Source organism: Procambarus clarkii, chromosome 3 (assembly GCF_040958095.1).
Source record: "Procambarus clarkii isolate CNS0578487 chromosome 3, FALCON_Pclarkii_2.0, whole genome shotgun sequence".
Classification (NCBI taxonomy): Eukaryota; Metazoa; Arthropoda; class Malacostraca; order Decapoda; family Cambaridae; genus Procambarus; species Procambarus clarkii.
This window is the reverse complement of record NC_091152.1, coordinates 12,326,631-12,351,558: the sequence shown is the minus strand read 5'-3', so window position 1 is coordinate 12,351,558 and position 24,928 is coordinate 12,326,631. Positions and strand designations below refer to the sequence as shown.

At 50.2% G+C, this 24,928-nt stretch overlaps 1 protein-coding gene across 23 annotated transcripts in view; it reads left to right on the top strand.

The window, feature by feature from the left end:
* The window catches only part of LOC123760896 (CUGBP Elav-like family member 4), a 1,099,894-nt gene that overhangs the window by 643,385 nt on the left and 431,581 nt on the right, over window positions 1-24,928 (top strand). For 19 of the 23 annotated variants that reach the window (XR_011229373.1, XM_069329176.1, XM_069329300.1 and 16 more), the window contains one exon: window positions 13,802-13,930. The exons of the other annotated variants lie outside the window; for them this stretch is intronic. Coding sequence is in view for 18 of the 19 variants with exons in the window: in XM_069329176.1 (XP_069185277.1) it covers window positions 13,802-13,930 (129 nt within the window). In the remaining variant the exon portion in view is untranslated. The remainder of the gene's footprint in view (window positions 1-13,801; window positions 13,931-24,928) is intronic. 23 annotated transcript variants of the gene reach the window in all.

Below are 24,928 nucleotides of genomic sequence, written 5' to 3'. Positions count from 1 at the left end.
TGTCCACAACTGTTAAAACTGTCCATAGTTCTGTTCACAAGTGTTCACCAGTGTTCACCAGTGTTCACCAGTGTTCACAAGTGTTCACAAGTGTTCACAAGTGTTCACAAGTGTTCACAAGTGTTCACAAGTGTTCACCAGTGTTCACAAGTGTTTACTAGTGTTCACCAGTGTTTACTAGTGTTCACCAGTGTTCACCAGTGTTCACCAGTGTTCACAAGTGTTCACAAGTGTTCACCAGTGTTCACAAGTGTTCACCAGTGTTCACCAGTGTTCACCAGTGTTCACAAGTGTTCACAAGTGTTCACCAGTGTTCACCAGTGTTCACCAGTGTTCACCAGTGTTCACCAGTGTTCACCAGTGTTCACAAGTGTTCACAAGTGTTCACAAGTGTTCACAAGTGTTCACAAGTGTTCACCAGTGTTCACCAGTGTTCACCAGTGTTCACAAGTGTTCACCAGTGTTCACCAGTGTTCACAAGTGTTCACAAGTGTTCACCAGTGTTCACCAGTGTTCACCAGTGTTCACAAGTGTTCACCAGTGTTCACCATTGTTCACCTGTGTTCACAAGTGTTCACCAGTGTTCACCAGTGTTCACAAGTGTTCACCAGTGTTCACAAGTGTTCACCAGTGTTCAGAAGTGTTCAGAAGTGTTCACCAGTGTTCACCAGTGTTCACAAGTGTTCACAAGTGTTCACCAGTGTTCACCAGTGTTCACCAGTGTTCACCAGTGTTCACAAGTGTTCACCAGTGTTCACCAGTGTTCACAAGTGTTCACAAGTGTTCACCAGTGTTCACCAGTGTTCACCAGTGTTCACCAGTGTTCACCAGTGTTCACCAGTGTTCACCAGTGTTCGCAAATGTTCACCAGTGTTCACCAGTGTTCACAAGTGTTCACCAGTGTTCACCAGTGTTCACCAGTGTTCACAAGTGTTCACCAGTGTTCACCAGTGTTCACCAGTGTTCACAAGTGTTCACAAGTGTTCACCAGTGTTCACCAGTGTTCACCAGTGTTCACAAGTGTTCACCAGTGTTCACCAGTGTTCACCAGTGTTCACCAGTGTTCACAAGTGTTCACCAGTGTTCACCAGTGTTCACCAGTGTTCACAAGTGTTCACCAGTGTTCACCAGTGTTCACCAGTGTTCACAAGTGTTCACCAGTGTTCACCAGTGTTCACCAGTGTTCACAAGTGTTCACCAGTGTTCACCAGTGTTCACCAGTGTTCACAAGTGTTCACCAGTGTTCACCAGTGTTCACAAGTGTTCACCAGTGTTCACCAGTGTTCACCAGTGTTCACAAGTGTTCACCAGTGTTCACTAGTGTTCACCAGTGTTCACCAGTGTTCACCAGTGTTCACCAGTGTTCACAAGTGTTCACAAGTGTTCACAAGTGTTCACCAGTGTTCACAAGTGTTCAGAAGTGTTCACCAGTGTTCACCAGTGTTCACCAGTGGTGTTACCGTGGGTGTAGCAGTCACTAGTGTTCTGTATTACACTCTGGTCTTGTTATCAGTGATCTTGTTATCGGTGATCTATGTAATTTTGAGTGCAATTATAATGTTAACATGATAGCATAGTAGTCTTCGTTCTCGACTCTCACTCTCCGGTCCCTGGTTCAGTTCCCGGGAGGTAAGAGAAACGGCTTGGCACCTTTTTCCTTTCACCTAATGCCACTATTCACCTAGCAGGCAGTAATTAAGTACCAGGGAGTCAGGCAACTGTTGTGGTTGGCAGGCTACACTCTGCATGCGCCTCCTCCCTTTCCCATCACTTCCAAACAGGTTAGCTCTATTCCCTTTGTCTTTATTCTGGAGTATTGTCTACGTTCTGATCATGTCTCCTCTGGTTCTTCTCCTTTCTAGTGATTCGAGTCCTTTACATGATCGTCATATTACATTTGTTTTCGTGTTATTAAAGCAAAATGGGTTTATATATATATATATATATATATATATATATATATATATATATATATATATATATATATATATGAACACACACATAATCATACACTCCAACAATATGTAATTATTTATGTAAGGATGTATATCTTTTAACTTTGATCACCGAGGATTCGAACTCGGGTCGCAAAAGTACAAGATAGCCACCATGGATGCTCGCAAAAACGATCTCTGGAGTACCTAACTGGTACTCAACTGAGACTTTAAGCCCCCCTCTGGAGCCCATTATAAAAGCACTGGTAGGGGGTGAGCACAGTACTCGACACCCTATCCTGGTAGCCTAGGTTCGAACCCTTGAGAGGTCTTTGTTGTATAATGCTGTTGTATTATACAATGTATAATTACATTTTGTAATTATACATTGTAATTGTAATTACTTCGATATAATATTATGCCCTGTAATTTATTCATTGTATGTTATTTCCTTTTATTCCATTTGTTAATATCATGACAAAATTCAGCCAATCACAAGCCATGTTTACCTTTTTTAGCCAATTACATCGCAGATGTAAGTTATGACGTCAGTGATGCAGGTAAAGATCAACCAATCAAAATTTAGAATATGTATGATCCCATTAACAATCCAGCCAATTATTTGCCAGACAGCTCCTCTCTCCACCAATGAGGTTGCAGCACTGCAGTTTCAGGTGTCATTAAAAGTTCTTCACAGGTAAATTTAATAGGACCATTTTCAATTTCTGTGTCGGCTTGCATTCTTTTGTCTGTGGCTAAGCTTAATGTATTTACAATATCCCTGTTGTCTACTGAAGTATTCCACACATTTTAGAGAACAGTAGCTGTTTAGTCAAAGTATGAACGGCGCTGACTCGTCCACAAATTTTAATTTTAAAATTTTTTGAAGCCTCGCGCACCGTTAAATTTTAAATTCTAACGGAAGTTCAGCAAGACTCGGGACGCTACCATTCTTCCCTCCGCCCAGCGGAGGCGAGCCTTGTTGAACACCAACTGCATGTAGGAGGTGATTTGATGGGTAGGGGTGAGGTGGGGTTGAGGGAGAAAGGGGGGAGAGGGGAGTTAGATACTTTCTAACTCCCCTCTCCTAAGTATCCCCTACCCTAAGAGGGAAGGGGGATACTTTCGGAGACGTAGGAGGGAAAGGGATTTTGTTTACGACCAAAAGGGGCGGGAAAGTAAGTGTTTAATTTCACCATGGATCAAGCCCCCAGATACCATGAGTCAAAAAGAGTCATTTTCCGCAAGGCAATCTTGTTCTTAAAGGTCATTTTTTGGGGGGGTTTATTACTGTGTGGACAAGTCAGCGTCGGCATCAATGCAACTCTCTGTGGCGTGGTGGTGTAGTTGAGTTTTGACCTATCGATGTTGTACACCTCTCGTGATGTGAACGTGTTCACCAATCTGTATTCCAAGTCTTTCATCCCACACACTCAACCTCTTTTATGTCAAAAACTAAACCCACGAAGGTACAATTTTGAACATAATGAAATATTGATTTACAAAAACCAAAAAAAAAGTCATCCAATCAAAATACGAAGCCTCATGAACTCATATTAATCCTACAAGAATGTTTCTCTCATTCCTGAGACCTCTAAAATGTCTCTAATATCAATATATAATGTTTCTAAGTCCAACCTAAACCGCTGATATATTGATCAGAAGTAAACCATTGAACCTAAAGCATGATTTTCAAGCCTAATTTCACCGACATAACATCATTCAATAATCCTTAACAACCATTCAGCGTTCCTTTCAAATAGGAAGAGACCTGTGTACTGAGCCATTCATCCTTGGTCTGGGGAAGGTTTGTGTTCCACTGTAGTGTGCAGTGTGTACCACTGTGGTGTGTACCACTGTAGTGTGCAGTGTGTACCCCCACTGTAGTGTGCAGTGTGTACCACTGTAGTGTGCGGGGTATACCACTGTGGTGTGTACCACTGTAGTGTGCAGTGTGTACCACTGTAGTGTGCAGTGTGTACCACTGTGGTGTGTACCACTGTAGTGTGCAGTTTGTACCACTGTGGTGTGTACCACTGTAGTGTGCAGTGTGTACCACTGTAGTGTGCGGGGTGTACCACTGTGGTGTGTACCACTGTAGTGTGCAGTGTGTACCACTGTGGTGTGTACCACTGTAGTGTGCAGTGTGTACCACTGTGGTGTGTACCACTGTAGTGTGCAGTGTGTACCACTGTAGTGTGCAGTGTGTACCACTGTGGTGTGTTCCACTGTAGTGTGCAGTGTGTACCACTGTAGTGTGCAGTGTGTACCACTGTGGTGTGCAGTGTGTACCACTGTGGTGTGTACCACTGTAGTGTGCAGTGTGTACCACTGTAGTGTGCAGTGTGTACCACTGTAGTGTGCAGTGTGTACCACTGTAGTGTGCAGTGTGTACCACTGTAGTGTGCAGTGTGTACCACTGTGGTGTGTACCACTGTAGTGTGCAGTGTGTACCACTGTGGTGTGTACCACTGTAGTGTGCAGTGTGTACCACTGTAGTGTGTACCACTGTAGTGTGCAGTGTGTACCACTGTGGTGTGTACCACTGTGGTGTGTACCACTGTAGTGTGCAGTGTGTACCACTGTAGTGTGCAGTGTGTACCACTGTGGTGTGTACCACTGTAGTGTGCAGTGTGTACCACTGTGGTGTGTACCACTGTAGTGTGCAGTGTGTACCACTGTAGTGTGCAGTGTGTACCACTGTAGTGTGCAGTGTGTACCACTGTGGTGTGTACCACTGTAGTGTGCAGTGTGTACCACTGTAGTGTGTAGTGTGTACCACTGTAGTGTGCAGTGTGTACCACTGTAGTGTGCAGGGTGTACCACTGTAGTGTGCAGGGGTGTACCACTGTAGTGTGCAGGGGTGTACCACTGTAGTGTGCAGGGTGTACCACTGTAGTGTGCAGGGTGTACCACTGTAGTGTGCAGTGTGTACCACTGTAGTGTGCAGGGGTGTACCACTGTAGTGTGCAGGTGTGTACCACTGTAGTGTGCAGTGTGTACCACTGTAGTGTGCAGGGGTGTACCACTGTAGTGTGCAGGGTGTACCACTGTAGTGTGCAGGGTGTACCACTGTAGTGTGTAGTGTGTACCACTGTAGTGTGCAGGGGTGTACCACTGTAGTGTGCAGGGTGTACCACTGTAGTGTGCAGGGGTGTACCACTGTAGTGTGCAGGGTGTACCACTGTAGTGTGCAGGGTGTACCACTGTAGTGTGCAGGTGTGTACCACTATAGTGTGCAGGTGTGTACCACTATAGTGTGCAGGTGTGTACCACTGTAGTGTGCAGGTGTGTACCACTGTAGTGTGCAGGTGTGTACCACTGTAGTGTGCAGGTGTGTACCACTGTAGTGTGCAGGTGTGTACCACTGTAGTGTGCAGTGTGTACCACTGTAGTGTGCAGTGTGTACCACTGTAGTGTGCAGGGTGTACCACTGTAGTGTGCAGGTGTGTACCACTGTAGTGTGCAGGTGTGTACCACTGTAGTGTGCAGGTGTGTACCACTGTAGTGTGCAGGTGTGTACCACTGTAGTGTGCAGGTGTGTACCACTGTAGTGTGCAGGTGAGTACCACTGTAGTGTGCAGGTGAGTACCACTGTAGTGTGCAGGGTGTACCACTGTAGTGTGCAGGGTGTACCACTGTAGTGTGCAGGGTGTACCACTGTAGTGTGCAGGGTGTACCACTGTAGTGTGCAGGGTGTACCACTGTAGTGTGCAGGTGTGTACCACTGTAGTGTGCAGGTGTGTACCACTGTAGTGTGCAGGTGTGTACCACTGTAGTGTGCAGGGTGTACCACTGTAGTGTGCAGGGTGTACCACTGTAGTGTGCAGGGTGTACCACTGTAGTGTGCAGGTGTGTACCACTGTAGTGTGTACCTATGTAGTGTGCAGGGTGTACCACTGTAGTGTGCAGGGTGTACCACTGTAGTGTGCAGTGTGTACCACTGTAGTGTGCAGTGTGTACCACTGTAGTGTGCAGGGTGCACCACTGTAGTGTGCAGGTGTGTACCACTGTAGTGTGCAGGGTGTACCACTGTAGTGTGTACCACTGTAGTGTGCAGGTGTGTACCACTGTAGTGTGCAGGGTGTACCACTGTAGTGTGCAGTGTGTACCACTGTAGTGTGCAGGGGTGTACCACTGTAGTGTGCAGGGATGTACCACTGTAGTGTGCAGTGTGTACCACTGTAGTGTGCAGGGGTGTACCACTGTAGTGTGCAGGGGTGTACCACTGTAGTGTGCAGGGGTGTACCACTGTAGTGTGCAGTGTGTACCACTGTAGTGTGCAGGGTGTACCACTGTAGTGTGCAGGGTGTACCACTGTAGTGTGCAGGGTGTTCCACTGTAGTGTGCAGGGGTGTACCACTGTAGTGTGCAGGGGTGTACCACTGTAGTGTGCAGGAGTGTACCACTGTAGTGTGCAGGGGTGTACCACTGTAGTGTGCAGGGTGTACCACTGTAGTGTGCAGGGTGTACCACTGTAGTGTGCAGGGTGTACCACTGTAGTGTGCAGGGTGTACCACTGTAGTGTGCAGGGTGTACCACTGTAGTGTGCAGGGTGTACCACTGTCGCGTGAAGTGTGTACCACTGTAGTGTGCATGGTGTACCACTGTAGTGTGTACCACTGTAGTGTGCAGGGTGTACCACTGTAGTGTGTACCACTGTAGTGTGCAGGGTGTACCACTGTAGTATGCAGGTGTGTACCACTGTAGTGTGCAGGTGTGTACCACTGTAGTGTGCAGGTGTGTACCACTGTAGTGTGCAGTGTGTACCACTGTAGGGTGCAGTGTGTACCACTGTAGGGTGCAGTGTGTACCACTGTAGTGTGCAGGTGTGTACCACTGTAGTGTGCAGGGTGTACCACTGTAGTGTGCAGGGTGTACCACTGTAGTGTGCAGGTGTGTACCACTGTAGTGTGCAGGTGTGTACCACTGTAGTGTGCAGGGGTGTACCACTGTAGTGTGCAGGGGTGTACCACTGTAGTGTGCAGGTGTGTACCACTGTAGTGTGCAGGGGTGTACCACTGTAGTGTGCAGGGTGTACCACTGTAGTGTGCAGTGTGTACCACTGTAGTGTGCAGGGTGTACCACTGTAGTGTGCAGGGGTGTACCACTGTAGTGTGCAGGGTGTACCACTGTAGTGTGCAGGTTTGTACCACTGTAGTGTGCAGGTGGGTACCGCCAGTGCCCGAGGGTGTGCCACTGTGGGGGGTGTAGAGGGACACATCTTCTCTACAGGGGGAGGCAATGGGGCTCTCAGTTCACCCCTCAGACGATGTAAGGGTGGCACTCTTCCCTTGGCACTGTACGTGTGTCGTAGGAGGGACGATCTTCCTTATCCCAGGCACTGTCTTCCTGATGGGAGAATGCCACTGCCAGTGCCACTGTTATTATCAGTGCCACTGTGGTAGTCACAAGAAAGTTGCACTCTGTTATGTGTCAGGGTATGAGGAGGCTGGCACTGACTCATACGTGAGCTGTGTGGCCGTGATGGGTGCCTGGTGGCACTATCCATCTGCCCTGAAGTGACATGACGTCCATTGCCCCTTATCCCCCTGGAGTGTAATGGGGCAGTGCCACCTCCTTTTCCATGGGAGAGACCTGGGATTAGAGCACGACAGCCCATTAGGTATTCCACTGAGAACCTGAAGTGAAACAAAGAATGTATTCATTGGATTAACAGTCGAGGCTCGTTGGAACCCCCTCTTTCACTGTTAGTATGGGCTGCACTGTTCCTTATCCTTGGCACTGTGCTAGTGTGGCACTGTTGTGTCAAACTCTGGGCGTGTGCTGATTCGTAATATCTTAGAGAAGGTCAGCTATCACTCTGTGATGTGGGAGTGGCACTCTTGTTTCCCCTGGCACTGTGTTGGTGGCACTCTTTCTGACACCTAACGTTGAATCAGTGTCAAGGGAACCCCCCGGTCATTCATCCCTGGCACTGTGTTGGCGACGAAACTGTGGCACTGTGCCTTGTTCCACTGTGCCTTGTTCCACTGTGCCTTGTTCCACTGTGCCTTGTTCCACTGTGCCTTGTTCCACTGTGCCTTGTTCCACTGTGCCTTGCTCAAGACACATTGCTTGTTAGACAATTTCCTGAAAGACATGCGGACCAACGTTGTTGTTGTGGTGGGTATGTGGGCCTGCGGGCTGTCCCCCCACTTCTCACAAGCCAAGCCTGACCCCAGGGCGGGCTTGTGGTGGATATGTGGGCCTGCGGGCTGTCCCCCCACTTCTCACAAGCCAAGCCTGACCCCAGGGCGGGCTTGTGGTGGATATGTGGGCCTGCGGGCTGTCCCCCCACTTCTCACAAGCCAAGCCTGACCCCAGGGCGGGCTTGTGGTGGATATGTGGGCCTGCGGGCTGTCCCCCCACTTCTCACAAGCCAAGCCTGACCCCAGGGCGGGCTTGTGGTGGATATGTGGGCCTGCGGGCTGTCCCCCCACTTCTCACAAGCCAAGCCTGACCCCAGGGCGGGCTTGTAGTGGATATGTGGGCCTGCGGGCTGTCCCCCCACTTCTCACAAGCCAAGCCTGACCCCAGGGCGGGCTTGTAGTGGATATGTGGGCCTGCGGGCTGTCCCCCCACTTCTCACAAGCCAAGCCTGACCCCAGGGCGGGCTTGTAGTGGATATGTGGGCCTGCGGGCTGTCCCCCCACTTCTCACAAGCCAAGCCTGACCCCAGGGCGGGCTTATGGTGGATATGTGGGCCTGCGGGCTGTCCCCCCACTTCTCACAAGCCAAGCCTGACCCCAGGGCGGGCTTGTAGTGGATATGTGGGCCTGCGGGCTGTCCTCCAGCTCTCACAAGCCAAGCCTGACCCCAGGGCGGGCTTGGAGAGAAGAAGAACTCCCAGAACCAACTCCAGGAACAAGGCAGTCCAAATCCTTCATCTCTCACATGACAATGATGAAAGTACTTGATTGATCAGAGCCTCTACAGAGTCACTAAGGCCCATCAGCCTCTACAGAGTCACTAAGGCCCATCAGCCTCTACATAGTCACTAAGGCCCATCAGCCTCTACAGAGTCACTAAGGCCCATCAGCCTCTACAGAGTCACTAAGGCCCATCAGCCTCTACAGAGACACTAAGGCCCATCAGCCTCTACAGAGTCACTAAGGCCCATCAGCCTCTACAGAGTCACTAAGGCCCATCAGCCTCTACAGAGTCACTAAGGCCCATCAGCCTCTACAGAGTCACTAAGGCCCATCAGCCTCTACAGTCACTAAGACTTATTAGCCTCTATAGAGACACTAAGGCCCATCTGCCTCTACAGAGACACTAAGGCCCATCTGCCTCTACAGAGTCACTAAGGCCCATCAGCCTCTACAGAGTCACTAAGGCCCATCAGCCTCTACAGAGTCACTAAGGCCCATCAGCCTCTACAGAGTCACTAAGGCCCATCAGCCTCTACAGAGTCACTAAGGCCCATCAGCCTCTACAGAGTCACTAAGGCCCATCAGCCTCTACAGAGTCACTAAGGCCCATCAGCCTCTACAGAGTCACTAAGGCCCATCAGCCTCTACAGAGTCACTAAGGCCCATCAGCCTCTACAGAGTCACTAAGGCCCATCAGCCTCTACAGAGTCACTAAGGCCCATCAGCCTCTACAGAGTCACTAAGGCCCATCAGCCTCTACAGAGTCACTAAGGCCCATCAGCCTCTACAGAGTCACTAAGGCCCATCAGCCTCTACAGAGTCACTAAGGCCCATCAGCCTCTACAGAGTCACTAAGGCCCATCAGCCTCTACAGAGTCACTAAGGCCCATCAGCCTCTACAGAGTCACTAAGGCCCATCAGCCTCTACAGAGTCACTAAGGCCCATCAGCCTCTACAGAGTCACTAAGGCCCATCAGCCTCTACAGTCACTAAGACTTATCAGCCTCTATAGAGACACTAAGGCCCATCTGCCTCTATAGAGACACTAAGGCCCATCTGCCTCTACAGAGTCACTAAGGCCCATCAGCCTCTATAGAGACACTAAGGCCCATCAGCCTCTACAGAGTCACTAAGGCCCATCAGCCTCTATAGAGACACTAAGGCCCATCAGCCTCTACAGAGACACTAAGGCCCATCAGCCTCTACAGAGACACTAAGGCCCATCAGCCTCTACAGAGACACTAAGGCCCATCAGCCTCTACAGAGACACTAAGGCCCATCAGCCTCTACAGAGACACTAAGGCCCATCAGCCTCTACAGAGACACTAAGGCCCATCAGCCTCTACAGAGTCACTAAGGCCCATCAGCCTCTACAGAGACACTAAGGCCCATCATCCTCTACAGAGTCACTAAGGCCCATCAGCCTCTACAGAGCCACTAAGGCTCATCAGCCTCTACAGAGTCACTAATGCCCATCAGCCTCTACAGAGTCACTAAGGCTCATCAGTCTCTACAGAGTCACTAAGGCTCATCAGTCTCTACAGAGTCACTAAGGCCCATCAGCCTCTACAGAGTCACTAAGGCCCATCAGCCTCTACAGAGTCACTAAGGCCCATCAGCCTCTACAGAGTCACTAAGGCCCATCAGCCTCTACAGAGTCACTAAGGCCCATCAGCCTCTACAGAGTCACTAAGGCCCATCAGCCTCTACAGAGTCACTAAGGCCCATCAGTCTCTACAGAGTCACTAAGGCCCATCAGTCTCTACAGAGACACTAAGGCCCATCAGCCTCTACAGAGTCACTAAGGCCCATCAGCCTCTACAGTCACCATCCCATATGCTGCACCCTGGCCGTGGAAGAGAAGCCTGGGCCCCCATCCCATATGCTGCACCCTGGCCGTGGAAGGGAAGCCTGGGCCCCCATCCCATATACTTCACCCTGGCCGTGGAAGAGAAGCCTGGGCCCCCATCTCATATGCTGCACTTTGGCCGTGGAAGAGAAGCCTGGGCCCCCCATCCCATATACTTCACCCTGGCTATGGAAGGGAAGCCTGGGCCCCCATCCCATATGCTGCACCCTGGCCGTGAAAGGGAAGCCTGGGCCCCCATCCCATATACTTCACCCTGGCCATGGAAGGGAAGCCTGGGCCCCCCATCCCATATACTTCACCCTGGCCATGGAAGGGAAGCCTGGGCCCCCCATCCCATATACTTCACCCTGGCCATGGAAGGGAAGCCTGGGCCCCCATCCCATATGCTGCACCCTGGCCGTGAAAGGGAAGCCTGGGCCCCCCATCCCATATACTTCACCCTGGCCATGGAAGAGAAGCCTGGGCCCCCATCCCATATGCTGCACCCTGGCCGTGGAAGAGAAGCCTGGGCCCCCATCCCATATACTTCACCCTGGCCATGGAAGAGAAGCCTGGGCCCCCATCCCATATACTGCACCCTGGCCATGGAAGGGAAGCCTGGGCCCCCATCCCATATGCTGCACCCTGGCCGTGAAAGGGAAGCCTGGGCCCCCCATCCCATATACTTCACCCTGGCCATGGAAGAGAAGCCTGGGCCCCCATCCCATATACTTCACCCTGGCCATGGAAGAGAAGCCTGGGCCCCCATCCCATATACTGCACCCTGGCCATGGAAGGGAAGCCTGGGCCCCCATCCCATATGCTGCACCCTGGCCGTGAAAGGGAAGCCTGGGCCCCCCATCCCATATACTTCACCCTGGCCGTGGAAGAGAAGCCTGGGCCCCCATCCCATATGCTACACCCTGGCCGTGGAAGAGAAGCCTGGGCCCCCATCCCTTATACTTCACCCTGGCTATGGAAGGGAAGCCTGGGCCCCCATCCCATATACTTCACCCTGGCCATGGAAGGGTTGCCTGGGCCCCCATCCCATATACTTCACCCTGGCCATGGAAGGGAAGCCTGGGCCCCCCATCCCATATACTTCACCCTGGCTATGGAAGGGAGGACTCTCCCCCTTATCAGGGCGCTGTGAGAAGTAAACCTGCCATAGAATTCGTGTAAGAAATATATGAATGACTCCAGTAGTTTACTCAGTATTCCTGGAACTTGTAAACTCAACGTGCCTTATGCAGACCATTTAGGTAAACAATGATTTACAAAAGAGTAAAATGAATTTGAGTAACAATGAGTGACAGGTGTAAACAAGACCCGTCAATGCACAGGAACTCACATGACTTGAGTGCTGAGCTGTAGGCCTACGGCACAAAGTTAACATCGTACATTTCTCAAAAAATTTCCGGACCTTGGATGATGAGGCTGTAGAAAGTTAATTCAGTAAATAATAAAATAAATAATAATAAAAATAATGAAAATTTTAATAATAATAATAATAATACAAATTAAAAATCCTAATACAAATAATAATGGGTGACATATATTTCACACAACGCTCCACTAGGCTTCAAGGCGGCTACAATAGTCTTGGAGACCACTCACGTGATGGATATATATATATATATATATATATATATATATATATATATATATATATATATATATATATATATATATGTCGTACCTAGTAGCCAGAACGCACTTCTCAGCCTACTATGCAAGGCCCGATTTGCCTAATAAGCCAAGTTTTCATGAATTAATTGTTTTTCGACTACCTAACCTAACCTAACTTTTTCTGCTACCTAACCTAACCTATAGAAATAGGTTAGGTTAGGTTAGGTTAAGTTAGGTGGGGTTGGTTAGGTTCGGTCATATATCTACGTTAATTTTAACTCCAATAAAAAAAAATTGACCCAATACATAATGAAATGTGTAGCTTTATCATTTCATAAGAAAAAAATCAGAGAAAATATATTAATTCAGGAAAACTTGGCTTATTAGGCAAATTGGGCCTTGCATAGTAGGCTGAGAAGTGAGTTCTGGCTATTAGGTACGACATATATATATATATATATATATATATATATATATATATATATATATATACACATACACACACTATCTCTGATATCCATCACTTTATCACTTCCTCCCCTCTTCATCCACTTATTTTTGTATCCATCCTTCATTATCGATTCATTCTTTATTCCCAATTTATCAATCTAACCTCCGTTCCCCCCCCCCACCCCCCCACCCCCCCAATTTTATCTTACCTCTAATATTTGTACATTTTGTGGCATTTTTTCAGTATTTAGAAATGAGGTAAATTATTTTACAAACTACCCTCCCCCCCCCCTCCCCCTTTCACCTTCCCCCCACCCACCCACCTAACCCATTTTTTTTTATCTTATTTTGAGTAATTAGTACATTATGCTTTTCTGAACTTGGAATACAGAATTTTTCACCCCTCGCAGCCTCTCCTCCGCATTCACTAAGATTATCCGTCACACAACAGTATCCGTGATATTTTTTTGGGGTTTACAAGGTTTTTTTTTTTATTAAACCTCTGTTTTTTTTCCTTTGTTCTTTTTTTTAATTTTTTATGGGTGAATCTCATGTAGATATTTAGTGTGCCGAATGACACTAAAAAAAAAAAAAAAACCCCACACACACAAAAGAGCTGCTATATCCTCTTCTCGGAGTCATGACCACCACGTTACAGATTCTTGGCAATTTGATGTACTTTTTTTAACTGGCTGCCGAGTCGATTTTTCGAGGAGTCAGATAGAGAATACAAGGACAAAAAAAAACCCCTCCCCCCTTCAGATAATCTTGTTCAATGACCATAGCCGTTAGTTGGACGCTTGAATTTCAGTAGAGAGAGAGAGAGAGACAGAGAGACAGAGAGTCTATGACGGTCAAACTGATCTTAAAAGAGATCAGTTTCAAAACCTCATTCCCTCTTGTATCCAATCATCATACAGGTTTTCATTTGTCTTACATTAAGCAAATCTCAAGTTGGAACCCCCAAAAATCATAAAAATGATAAAAAAAAGGATAATGTGAACATAATTGTAGAGTGAGCCAGCGCCTGAAGAACTACAACAGGGTTCCTCTCGTCATTTCAGAGGACAGAAAATTGTTCGTTGGGATGCTAAGTAAGCAACAGACAGAAGAGGATGTACGGCAGCTCTTCCAACCCTACGGAAACATAGAGGAATGCACCATACTGAGGGGCCCGGATGGCGCCAGTAAAGGTAGGATTAAGACCGCGCCGCTCAGGAGCATGTTGGGCAAGGAGGAGGAGGAGGAGCAGGAGGAGGAAGGGCAGGAGGAGGAGGAGCAGGAGGGGCAGGAAGAGAGCCTTATTGGTCAAGAAGGAGCATCCTGCTGGAACAGGGGGGGAAGTCAGGAATATAAATAATAGGGTAGCCAGTGTGGAAATGGAGAAGGGACGATACCATCTGCATGGTACCTTGAAGAAAGCTAGGAGAGAGAGTGAGAGAGTGAGAGAGAGAGAGAGTGAGTGAGAGAGAGTGAGAGAGAGAGAGAGTGAGAGAGAGTGAGTGAGAGAGAGAGAGAGAGAGAGAGAGAGAGAGAGAGAGAGAGAGAGAGAGAGAGAGAGAGAGAGAGCGAGTCAGAGACAGAGAGGGGGGAGATAGAGAGATAAAGAGAGAATGAGAGAGAGAGAGAGACTGAGAGACTGAGAATGAGAGAGAGACAAAAAAAAAGTGTGTGTGAGAGAGATATGGGTAGTAAGAGGACAGTCAGTGACCGAGAACGCTTAGAGAGAAGGGAAAGGGGAAGGATTTAGGGAGGCCCTCAAACCATTTTGGCCGCACTATTCACGTCCGCTTTTGCATGCTACCCTAGTTGGCCCTGCTTGATGCCCCCCCCCATTGTCCCCAGTACACCAGTTGGGGGAAGGGGGGTGGTGGCCCCCAGCAACCCACCACCCCTACACCCCCCCAGTAACACCTGTTGAGCTCAGTGTGTACTACACGTGTCTACTCTGAGTGTACAGTACAGTACAGTACTACTACAAGCATGTCTCAAGGTCAAAATTCATTTCTGTATTGATTCTGAATTTTTTTTAAGTGTTTACAGGAATTATACCAGAACAACTAGAGCCCCAACGACCCCAGGAGAGCAGGAACAAGTTCGTTGAACACTGTTTTATATTTTCTATGTAACTAACTATATGCATTTTAACATATTGTGATTTTGTATTCTATGCTTCGTGTATATATATATATGTATATATATATATATATATATATATATATATATATATATATATATATATATATATATATATATATATATATATATATACATACTAGCTTATTCAACGGGTTTTCTAGGACTTGGTGCTAGTTTAAGTCATGTAAGAAGAATTGATTTCCTATTACGTGTATTAAGGTATCTTACAGGTCATCTGACAATGGTACTTTACCCACAGAGGTCTTCTGGGATTTTTTAATAGGCTTCGTTCCGCCTCTTCTAGGATAATATTGTATACTTGGCTGATCATCCTGAGACTTTCTTCTAGGTTACTAGGTCATCTTAGACCTTACGGGTTTTCTAGCACTGATCTGCTAGTACTGAACCAGGGGCCAGATTCACGAAAGCACTTACGAACCTGTACATCTTTTTTCAATCTTTGACGGCTTTGGTTACATTTATTAAACAGTTTACAAGCATGAAAACTTGCCAATCAACTGTTGTTATTGTTATAAACAGCCTCCTGGTGCTTCGGAGCTCATTAACTGTTTAATAATTGTAAACAAAGCCGCCAAAGATTGAGAAAAGATGTACAGGGGCCAGATTCACGAAAGCACTTACGAACCTGTACATCTTTTTTCAATCTTTGACGGCTTTGGTTACATTTATTAAACAGTTTACAAGCATGAAAACTTGTCAGTCAACTGTTGTTATTGTTATAAACAGCCTCCTGGTGCTTCGGAGCTCATTAACTGTTTAATAATTGTAAACAAAGCCGCCAAAGATTGAGAAAAGATGTACAGGTTCGTAAGTATTTGCGTAAATGCTTTCGTGAATCTGGTCCCTGGTTACCTTGTGGGGTTCGTGTTCGACATGGTACAAGGCAATTTTGTGGGCGTTTTAAACCTTACTGATGTCATTAAAGTTGATTTACCGACATTTACGGTAACATTATCGTTAATTTCAGTTGTGTTATGATCGAAGGCTCAAGAGAAATAGTCTTCGTGCACATGATTTTATTCTCAGCCAATAACAACAAAACAATTATCAGGTACATGAAATATTATCAACAAGATCATAAACAAAAGAGCATCGGTTCCAAGCATGCTACCTCCAACATCTGTAGTACTCAATCCCAACAAGATGCATTCGAAGAGGGAGGTTTATACATTTATACAAAACTCCCGCGTTTAAGCGGTAATATCACATTCATTTGTTTCTGAATGCGAATTACATTCATTTTTGGTGTCATAGGCTAGGCTTTTTATTTTTGTGTTCGCAAGAAGGTTTAGTAATTTAATTTTTTTTTTTTTTTTTTACATAACAAGAGTTCAATAAGCACGGCTAAGTGTTCCTTTACCTTAGTGAACTTTGAGAGATTTACGATACTGTTCCTGATTTATAGGAATTTAGACAGCGACGTATATACTTTTGACGCCATGGGTGGGGGGGGGGGGGGGACGCCGCGGGCCGCTCCAAACAACAGCCTGGTGGACCAAACTCTCACAAGTCAAGCCTGGCCTCGGGCCGGGCTTGGGGAGTAGAAGAACTCCCAGAACCCCATCAACCAGGTATATGTGGGCCTGCGGGCCGCTCCAAGCAACAGCCTGGTGGACCAAACTCTCACAAGTCAAGCCTGGCCTCGGGCCGGGCTTGGGGAGTAGAAGAACTCCAAGAACCCCATCAACCAGGTATATGTGGGCCTGCGGGCCGCTCCAAGCAACAGCCTGGTGGACCAAACTCTCACAAGTCGAGCCTGGCCTCGGGCCGGGCTTGGGGAGTAGAAGAACTCCCAGAACCCCATCAACCAGGTATATGTGGGCCTGCGGGCCGCTCCAAGCAACAGCCTGGTGGACCAAACTCTCACAAGTCGAGCCTGGCCTCGGGCCGGGCTTGGGGAGTAGAAGAACTCCCAGAACCCCATCAACCAGGTATATGTGGGCCTGCGGGCCGCTCCAAGCAACAGCCTGGTGGACCAAACTCTCACAAGTCAAGCCTGGCCTCGGGCCGGGCTTGGGGAGTAGAAGAACACCCAGAACCCCATCAAGCAGGTATATGTGGGCCTGCGGGCCGCTCCAAGCAACAGCCTGGTGGACCAAACTCTCACAAGCCAAGCCTGGCCTCGGGCCGGGCTTGGGCAGTAGAAGACCTCCCAGAACCCCATCAACCAGGTATATGTGGGCCTGCGGGCCGCTCCAAGCAACAGCCTGGTGGACCAAACTCTCACAAGCCAAGCCTGGCCTCGGGCCGGGCTTGGGGAGTAAAAGAACTCCCAGAACCCCGTCAACCAGGTATATGTGGGCCTGCGGGCCGCTCCAAGCAACAGCCTGGTGGACCAAACTCTCACAAGTCAAGCCTGGCCTCGGGCCGGGCTTGGGCAGTAGAAGAACTCCCAGAACCCCATCAACCAGGTATATGTGGGCCTGCGGGCCGCTCCAAGCAACAGCCTGGTGGACCAAACTCTCACAAGTCAAGCCTGGCCTCGGGCCGGGCTTGGGCAGTAGAAGAACTCCCAGAACCCCATCAAGCAGGTATATGTGGGCCTGCAGGCCGCTCCAAGCAACAGCCTGGTGGACCATACTCTCACAAGTCAAGCCTGGCCTCGGGCCGGGCTTGGGGAGTAGAAGAACTCCCAGAACCCCATCAACCAGGTGACGCCCGGGATGGAGAGTTATGGCGCCGAGGTGGCTACCTTTAGCAGCTTGCTAAATGACCATAACAAAACACCTTGTGCTCTCTTCACTTATATAATATATATATGGACGGATAATATTTCGAACGCTGGACAATGTCAGCCAAAAACAGCTGAAGGACTCCATGATGGCGCGCAGACGCCTGCGCGCCGTCACGTGCGCAGAGTGAGGCGCAATACCGTCCCTCTCTCACACACACACACACACACACACACACACACACACACACACACACACACACACACACACACACACACACACACACACACGGGGGCCTGGAAGCCTGGTGGACAGCGCGCAGGACTCGTAATTCTGTGGCGCGGGTTCGATTCCTCCGCACCAGACAGAAACAAATGGGCAAAGTTTCTCTCACCCTGAATGCCCCTGTTACCTAGCAGTAAATAGGTACCTGGGAGTTAGTCAGCTGTCACGGGCTGCTTCCTGGGGGTGTGTGTGGTGTGAAAAAAAAGTAGTTAGTAATGGTGAATCGTTAATGGTGAATTATTTCTTTCATATGTGAATTATTTCTTTCATATGTGAATTATTTCTTTCACATGTAGAGTTATTTGTTCCAATATTTCTATCTGTCCTCAGGGAGATCTGCTCAAGGGAATAGATTGGAAACGATTACATAATTAGTGCTATTATCTACTCTATCCTTAATTAGGTTAGTTTAACGTTACTTTAGGTTAAGGTTTGGTTAAGTTAGGTTTCATTACGTTTGGTTACGTTAATACAGTATTATTAACGATAATATGAAAAATTAAAGTCGAAAACTATTTCAATGTACCCGAGAATTCCGTTTACAAAAAAACAAAATTATTCAACGAAACCGTTTTCAGCATACACTTTGTATACCTTATATCAACGATGTGTAATACAGTGACGTTATAACTTGAGAATAATCTCTGTTTACGACAAAGGTTTACTTGCCAGTTTACATGTAGACTTTTACAGGAACCGTAAGACCTGAGAATAGATCATACTGTGATAGATATTTGTGATGATTTCAGTCCGTCTCAAATAGATAGATAACTATCCACATAATGGTTTCTCATGATTTGCTGTGAGGTTCGCAGGTTCGAATCCTCGTCACGGCCCTTGTGGATTTGTTCACTGAATGGCGTTTGCCGCTCTGTCAGTGCTCCTTAGCGACCTTGGTAGTTCCACAGTCCGTGTCTAACAGGCCATTGGAATTATTTCCTTAAATATTTGATTGCTTGATTGCCTAATGTAAAAACGCAAGCAAGAAAAAAAATATTTAATGTTTATACAAAAAATGGAACGTTTTTTGAAGAGGCAAATGTCACATTGTGACATTTTTCTGCACGTGTTAATTTTCGTGATTCACACACACACACACACACACACACACACACACACACACACACACATACACATACACATACACACACACACACACACACACACACACACACACACACACACATAAATATATATATAAAACGTAATTTTAATTTTGATAGATAGTTCATCTTGAAGCGGAGGGGGGGGGGGGGGGGGGCGAGCGTGGCCAAACCGGTTTGACTAATGGGTTAGTGCACAATACAAACGGAATATTTAAGTAACGTCAATCCCTGTCTCAGTGGACGTTATTGATGGTATACCGGTGATGAGGGCTGGTAGCCCCTCAGTGACGGCTACCAGCCCTCAGTGACGGCTACCAGCCCTCAGTGACGGCCACCAGCCCTCAGTGACGGCTACCAGCCCTCAGCCCCGGCTACCAGCCCTCAGTCCTGGCTACCAGCCCTCAGTCCTGGCTACCAGCCCTCAGTCCTGGCTACCAGCCCTCAGTCCTGGCTACCAGCCCTCAGTGACGGCTACCAGCCCTCAGTCCTGGCTACCAGCCCTCAGTCCTGGCTACCAGCCCTCAGTCCTGGCTACCAGCCCTCAGTCCTGGCTACCAGCCCTCAGTCCCGGCTACCAGCCCTCAGTGACGGCTACCAGCCCTCAGTCCTGGCTACCAGCCCTCAGTCCTGGCTACCAGCCCTCAGTCCTGGCTACCAGCCCTCAGTCCTGGCTACCAGCCCTCAGTCCTGGCTACCAGCCCTCAGTCCTGGCTACCAGCCCTCAGTGACGGCTACCAGCCCTCAGTCCTGGCTACCAGCCCTCAGTCCTGGCTACCAGCCCTCAGTCCTGGCTACCAGCCCTTAGTCCTGGCTACCAGCCCTCAGTCCTGGCTACCAGCCCTCAGTGACGGCTACCAGCCCTCAGTCCTGGCTACCAGCCCTCAGTCCTGGCTACCAGCCCTCAGTCCTGGCTACCAGCCCTCAGTCCTGGCTACCAGCCCTCAGTCCTGGCTACCAGCCCTCAGTCCTGGCTACCAGCCCTCAGTCCTGGCTACCAGCCCTCAGTGACGGCTACCAGCCCTCAGTCCTGGCTACCAGCCCTCAGTCCTGGCTACCAGCCCTCAGTGACGGCTACCAGCCCTCAGTCCTGGCTACCAGCCCTCAGTCCTGGCTACCAGCCCTCAGTCCTGGCTACCAGCCCTCAGTCCTGGCTACCAGCCCTCAGTCCTGGCTACCAGCCCTCAGTCCTGGCTACCAGCCCTCAGTCCTGGCTACCAGCCCTCAGTCCTGGCTACCAGCCCTCAGTCCTGGCTACCAGCCCTCAGTCCTGGCTACCAGCCCTCAGTCCTGGCTACCAGCCCTCAGTCCTGGCTACCAGCCCTCAGTCCTGGCTACCAGCCCTCAGTCCTGGCTACTAGCCCTCAGTGACGGCTACCAGCCCTCAGTCCTGGCTACCAGCCCTCAGTGACGGCTACCAGCCCTCAGTGACGGCTACCAGCCCTCAGTCCCGGCTACCAGCCCTACTGCAACAGGTAGCAAAGGTACCGCAACAGGTAGCAAAGACACTGCAACAGGTAGCAAAGGTAATGCAACAGGTAGCAAAGGTAATGCAACAGGTAGCAAAGGTGCTGCAACAGGTAGCAAAGACACTGCAACAGGTAGCAAAGGTACTGCAACAGGTAGCAAAGGTAATGCAACAGGTAGCAAAGGTGCTGCAACAGGTAGCAAAGACACTGCAACAGGTAGCAAAGGTAATGCAACAGGTAGCAAAGGTGCTGCAACAGGTAGCAAAGACACTGCAACAGGTAGCAAAGGTACTGCAACAGGTAGCAAAGGTAATGCAACAGGTAGCAAAGGTGCTGCAACAGGTAGCAAAGGTGCTGCAACAGGTAGCAAAGACACTGCAACAGGTAGCAAAGGTACTGCAACAGGTAGCAAAGGTAATGCAACAGGTAGCAAAGGTGCTGCAACAGGTAGCAAAGGTAATGCAACAGGTAGCAAAGGTGCTGCAACAGGTAGCAAAGACACTGCAACAGGTAGCAAAGGTACCGCAACAGGTAGCAAAGGTGCTGCAACAGGTAGCAAAGACACTGCAACAGGTAGCAAAGGTACTGCAACAGGTAGCAAAGGTAATGCAACCGGTAGCAAAGGTAATGCAACAGGTAGCAAAGATGCTGCAACAGGTAGCAAAGGTACTGCAACAGGTAGCAAAGGTACTGCAACAGGTACCAAAGGTACTGCAACAGGTACCAAAGGTACTGCAACAGGTAGCAAAAGTACTGCAACAGGTACCAAAGGTACTGCAACAGGTACCAAAGGTACTGCAACAGGTACCAAAGGTACTGCAACAGGTAGCAAAAGTACTGCAACAGGTACGAAAGGTACTGCAACAGGTACCAAAGGTACTGCAACAGGTAGCAAAGACACTGCAACAGGTAGCAAAGATGCAACAGGCAGCAAATGTGCTGCAACAGGTAGCAAATGTGCTGCAACAGGTAGCAAAGACACTGCAACAGGTAGCAAAGACACTGCAACAGGTAGCAAAGACACTGCAACAGGTAGCAAAGGTGCTACAACAGGTAGGCAGTATGGTGCCATGTGTAGCAATACGGAACCAAACGTAAGCGAGAGCTGTTACCACACCTAGACTTCTCGTAGCGACGGCTTCACCCCATCTTAAGATGTCACACCCCGACCCGTGACACCCCGACCCGTGACACCCCGACCCGTGACACCCCGACCCGTGACACCCCGACCCGTGACACCCCGACCCGTGACACCCCGACCCGTGACACCCCGACCCGTGACACACCCCGACCCGTGACACCCCGACCCGTGACACCCCGACCCGTGACACCCCGACCCGTGACACCCCGACCCGTGACACCCCGACCCGTGACACCCCGACCCGTGACACACCCCGACCCGTGACACCCCGACCCGTGACACCCCGACCCGTGACACCCCGACCCGTGACACCCCGACCCGTGACACCCCGACCCGTGACACCCCGACCCGTGACACACCCCGACCCGTGACACCCGACGCGGAAAGAGAACAAATCTCCAGACTAAATCATCAAAACATTCGGAAAAATCACTTAATTTTTTCCTTCTGCTAATTGACAATGTTAGGCTCTTGTGTTTCACCCGAAGTTATTCATTATTATTCACGCGCGTGCGACAGTTGCGTGTCAGCTGCACGCGCGTGCGACAGTTGCGTGTCAGCTGCACGCGCGAGCTGCGACCAGGAAAAATGTATAACATTCCTAAACAGTGTGAAGGGGGAAGAGAGTTAAAAATGTTGAATTCAATTATCCCAACGGAAGGACCAGTGGACCTACTAGCCTATCTGTCTGTCTCGGTGATTTATGAAGCACTTCACTATCCACCCACAGTATTACTCTTTCTCTATCCCCCCTTACACCCCCTCTATCCCTCCTCTATCCCCTTTCCCCCCCTTCTCCTCTCTCCTTCATAACACCCCCCCCCCCTCCCCCAAGCCCACGCCACAGTCGACGGACAATTCGTACATCAGAATAGTTTAATTAAAACAGTTACAGCAAGGCTGATAGTCGTGTAGGGAGTCAGGTGTGGGCAGGTCAGGTGTGTGTGCAGGTCACAGGTCACATGTGGAAACAGCTCGGGTATATGAGACCCAGGTCACGTGTGTTTTGAACAGGTTAGCTGTGTGATACTCACAGGTCAGGTATGTGAGTGAGAGTGATACACACGAGTCAGGTGTGTGAGAGACAGGTGTGTGAGTGAGTGTGGTACACACGAGCCAGGTATATGAGACACAGGTCAGGTGTGTGTGTGGAGCAGCAGCACCACACATATGAACCACGACAACAACATTAATTATGGGTCTCAGGTGTGTGTGAGGTATAGAGAGCGTCCACCTCCCCCGTGAGGGGATAGAGAGCGTCCACCACTCCCGTGAGGGGATAGAGAGCGTCCACCACCCCCGTGAGGGGATAGAGAGCGTCCACCTCCCCCGTGAGGGGATAGAGAGCGTCCACCTCCCCCGTGAGGGGATAGAGAGCGTCCACCTCCCCCGTGAGGGGATAGAGAGCGTCCACCTCCCCCGTGAGGGGATAGAGCGTCCACCTCCCCCGTGAGGGGATAGAGAGCGTCCACCACCCCCGTGAGGGGATAGAGAGCGTCCACCACCCCCGTGAGGGGATAGAGAGCGTCCACCTCCCCCGTGAGGGGATAGAGAGCGTCCACCACCCCCGTGAGGGGATAGAGAGCGTCCACCACCCCCGTGAGGGGATAGAGAGCGTCCACCTCCCCCGTGAGGGGATAGAGAGCGTCCACCACCCTCGTGAGAGGATAGAGAGCGTCCACCTCCCCCGTGAAGGGATAGAGAGCGTCCACCACCCTCGTGAGGGGATAGAGAGCGTCCACCACCCCAGTGAGGGGATAGAGAGCGTCCACCACCCCCGTGAGGGGATAGAGAGCGTCCACCTCCCCCGTGAGGGGATAGAGAGCGTCCACCACCCTCGTGAGGGGATAGAGAGCGTCCACCTCCCCCGTGAGGGGATAGAGAGCGTCCACCTCCCCCGTGAGAGGATAGAGCGTCCACCTCCCCCGTGAGGGGATAGAGAGCGTCCACCTCCCCCGTGTGAGGATAGAGAGCGTCCACAACCCCCGTGAGGGGATAGAGAGCGTCCACCACCCCCGTGAGGGGATAGAGAGCGTCCACCACCCCCGTGAGGGGATAGAGAGCGTCCACCACCCCCGTGAGGGGATAGAGAGCGTCCACCACCCCCGTGAGGGGATAGAGAGCGTCCACCACCCCCGTGAGGGGATAGAGAGCGTCCACCTCCCCCGTGAGGGGATAGAGAGCGTCCACCTCCCCCGTGAGGGGATAGAGAGCGTCCACCACCCCCGTGAGGGGATAGAGAGCGTCCACCACCCCCGTGAGGGGATAGAGAGCGTCCACCACCCCCGTGAGGGGATAGAGAGCGTCCACCTCCCCCGTGAGGGGATAGAGAGCGTCCACCACCCCCGTGAGGGGATAGAGAGCGTCCACCACCCCCGTGAGGGGATAGAGAGCGTCCACCACCCCCGTGAGGGGATAGAGAGCGTCCACCTCCCCCGTGAGGGGATAGAGAGCGTCCACCACCCCCGTGAGGGGATAGAGAGCGTCCACCATCCCCGTGAGAGGATAGAGAGCGTCCACCATCCCGGTGAGGGGATAGAGAGCGTCCACCTCCCCCGTGAGGGGAAAGAGAGCGTCCACCACCCCCGTGAGGGGATAGAGAGCGTCCACCATCCCCGTGAGGGGATAGAGAGCGTCCACCACCCCCGTGAGGGGATAGAGAGCGTCCACCTCCCCCGTGAGGGGATAGAGAGCGTCTACCACCCCCGTGAGGGGATAGAGAACGTCCACCTCCCCCGTGAGGGGATAGAGAGCGTCCACCTCCCCCGTGAGGGGATAGAGAGCGTCCACCTCCCCCGTGAAGGGATAGAGAGCGTCCACCACCCCCCGTGAGAGGATAGAGAGCGTCCACCATCCCCGTGAGGGGATAGAGAGCGTCCACCATCCCCGTGAGGGGATAGAGAGCGTCCACCATCCCCGTGAGGGGATAGAGAGCGTCCACCATCCCCGTGAGGGGATAGAGAGCGTCCACCATCCCCGTGAGGGGATAGAGAGCGTTTCTCTTTCTCTCTCTCTCTCTCTCTCTCTCTCTCTCTCTCTCTCTCTCTCTCTCTCTCTCTCTCTCTCTCTCTCTCTCTCTCTCTCTCTCTCTCACTTCCTACCTCCCTTACCCTTATTCTCCTTCCTCACTCTTTTCCTAAGTCCTATTTCCTACCTAAATTCCCTCCCTCTCCCTCTCACCCTTCCTTTTCCCTCTCACCCTCCCTCCTTCTCCCTCTCACCCTCCCTCCTTCTCCCTCTCACCCTCCCTCCTTCTCCCTCTCACCCTCTCTCTCCCTCTCCCTCTCTCTCGTGTTGGAAATGTTACAGAACTTCCCTGTTGACAACCCTCGTTTGATTGAGTGTTGGACAAAGCCTAATT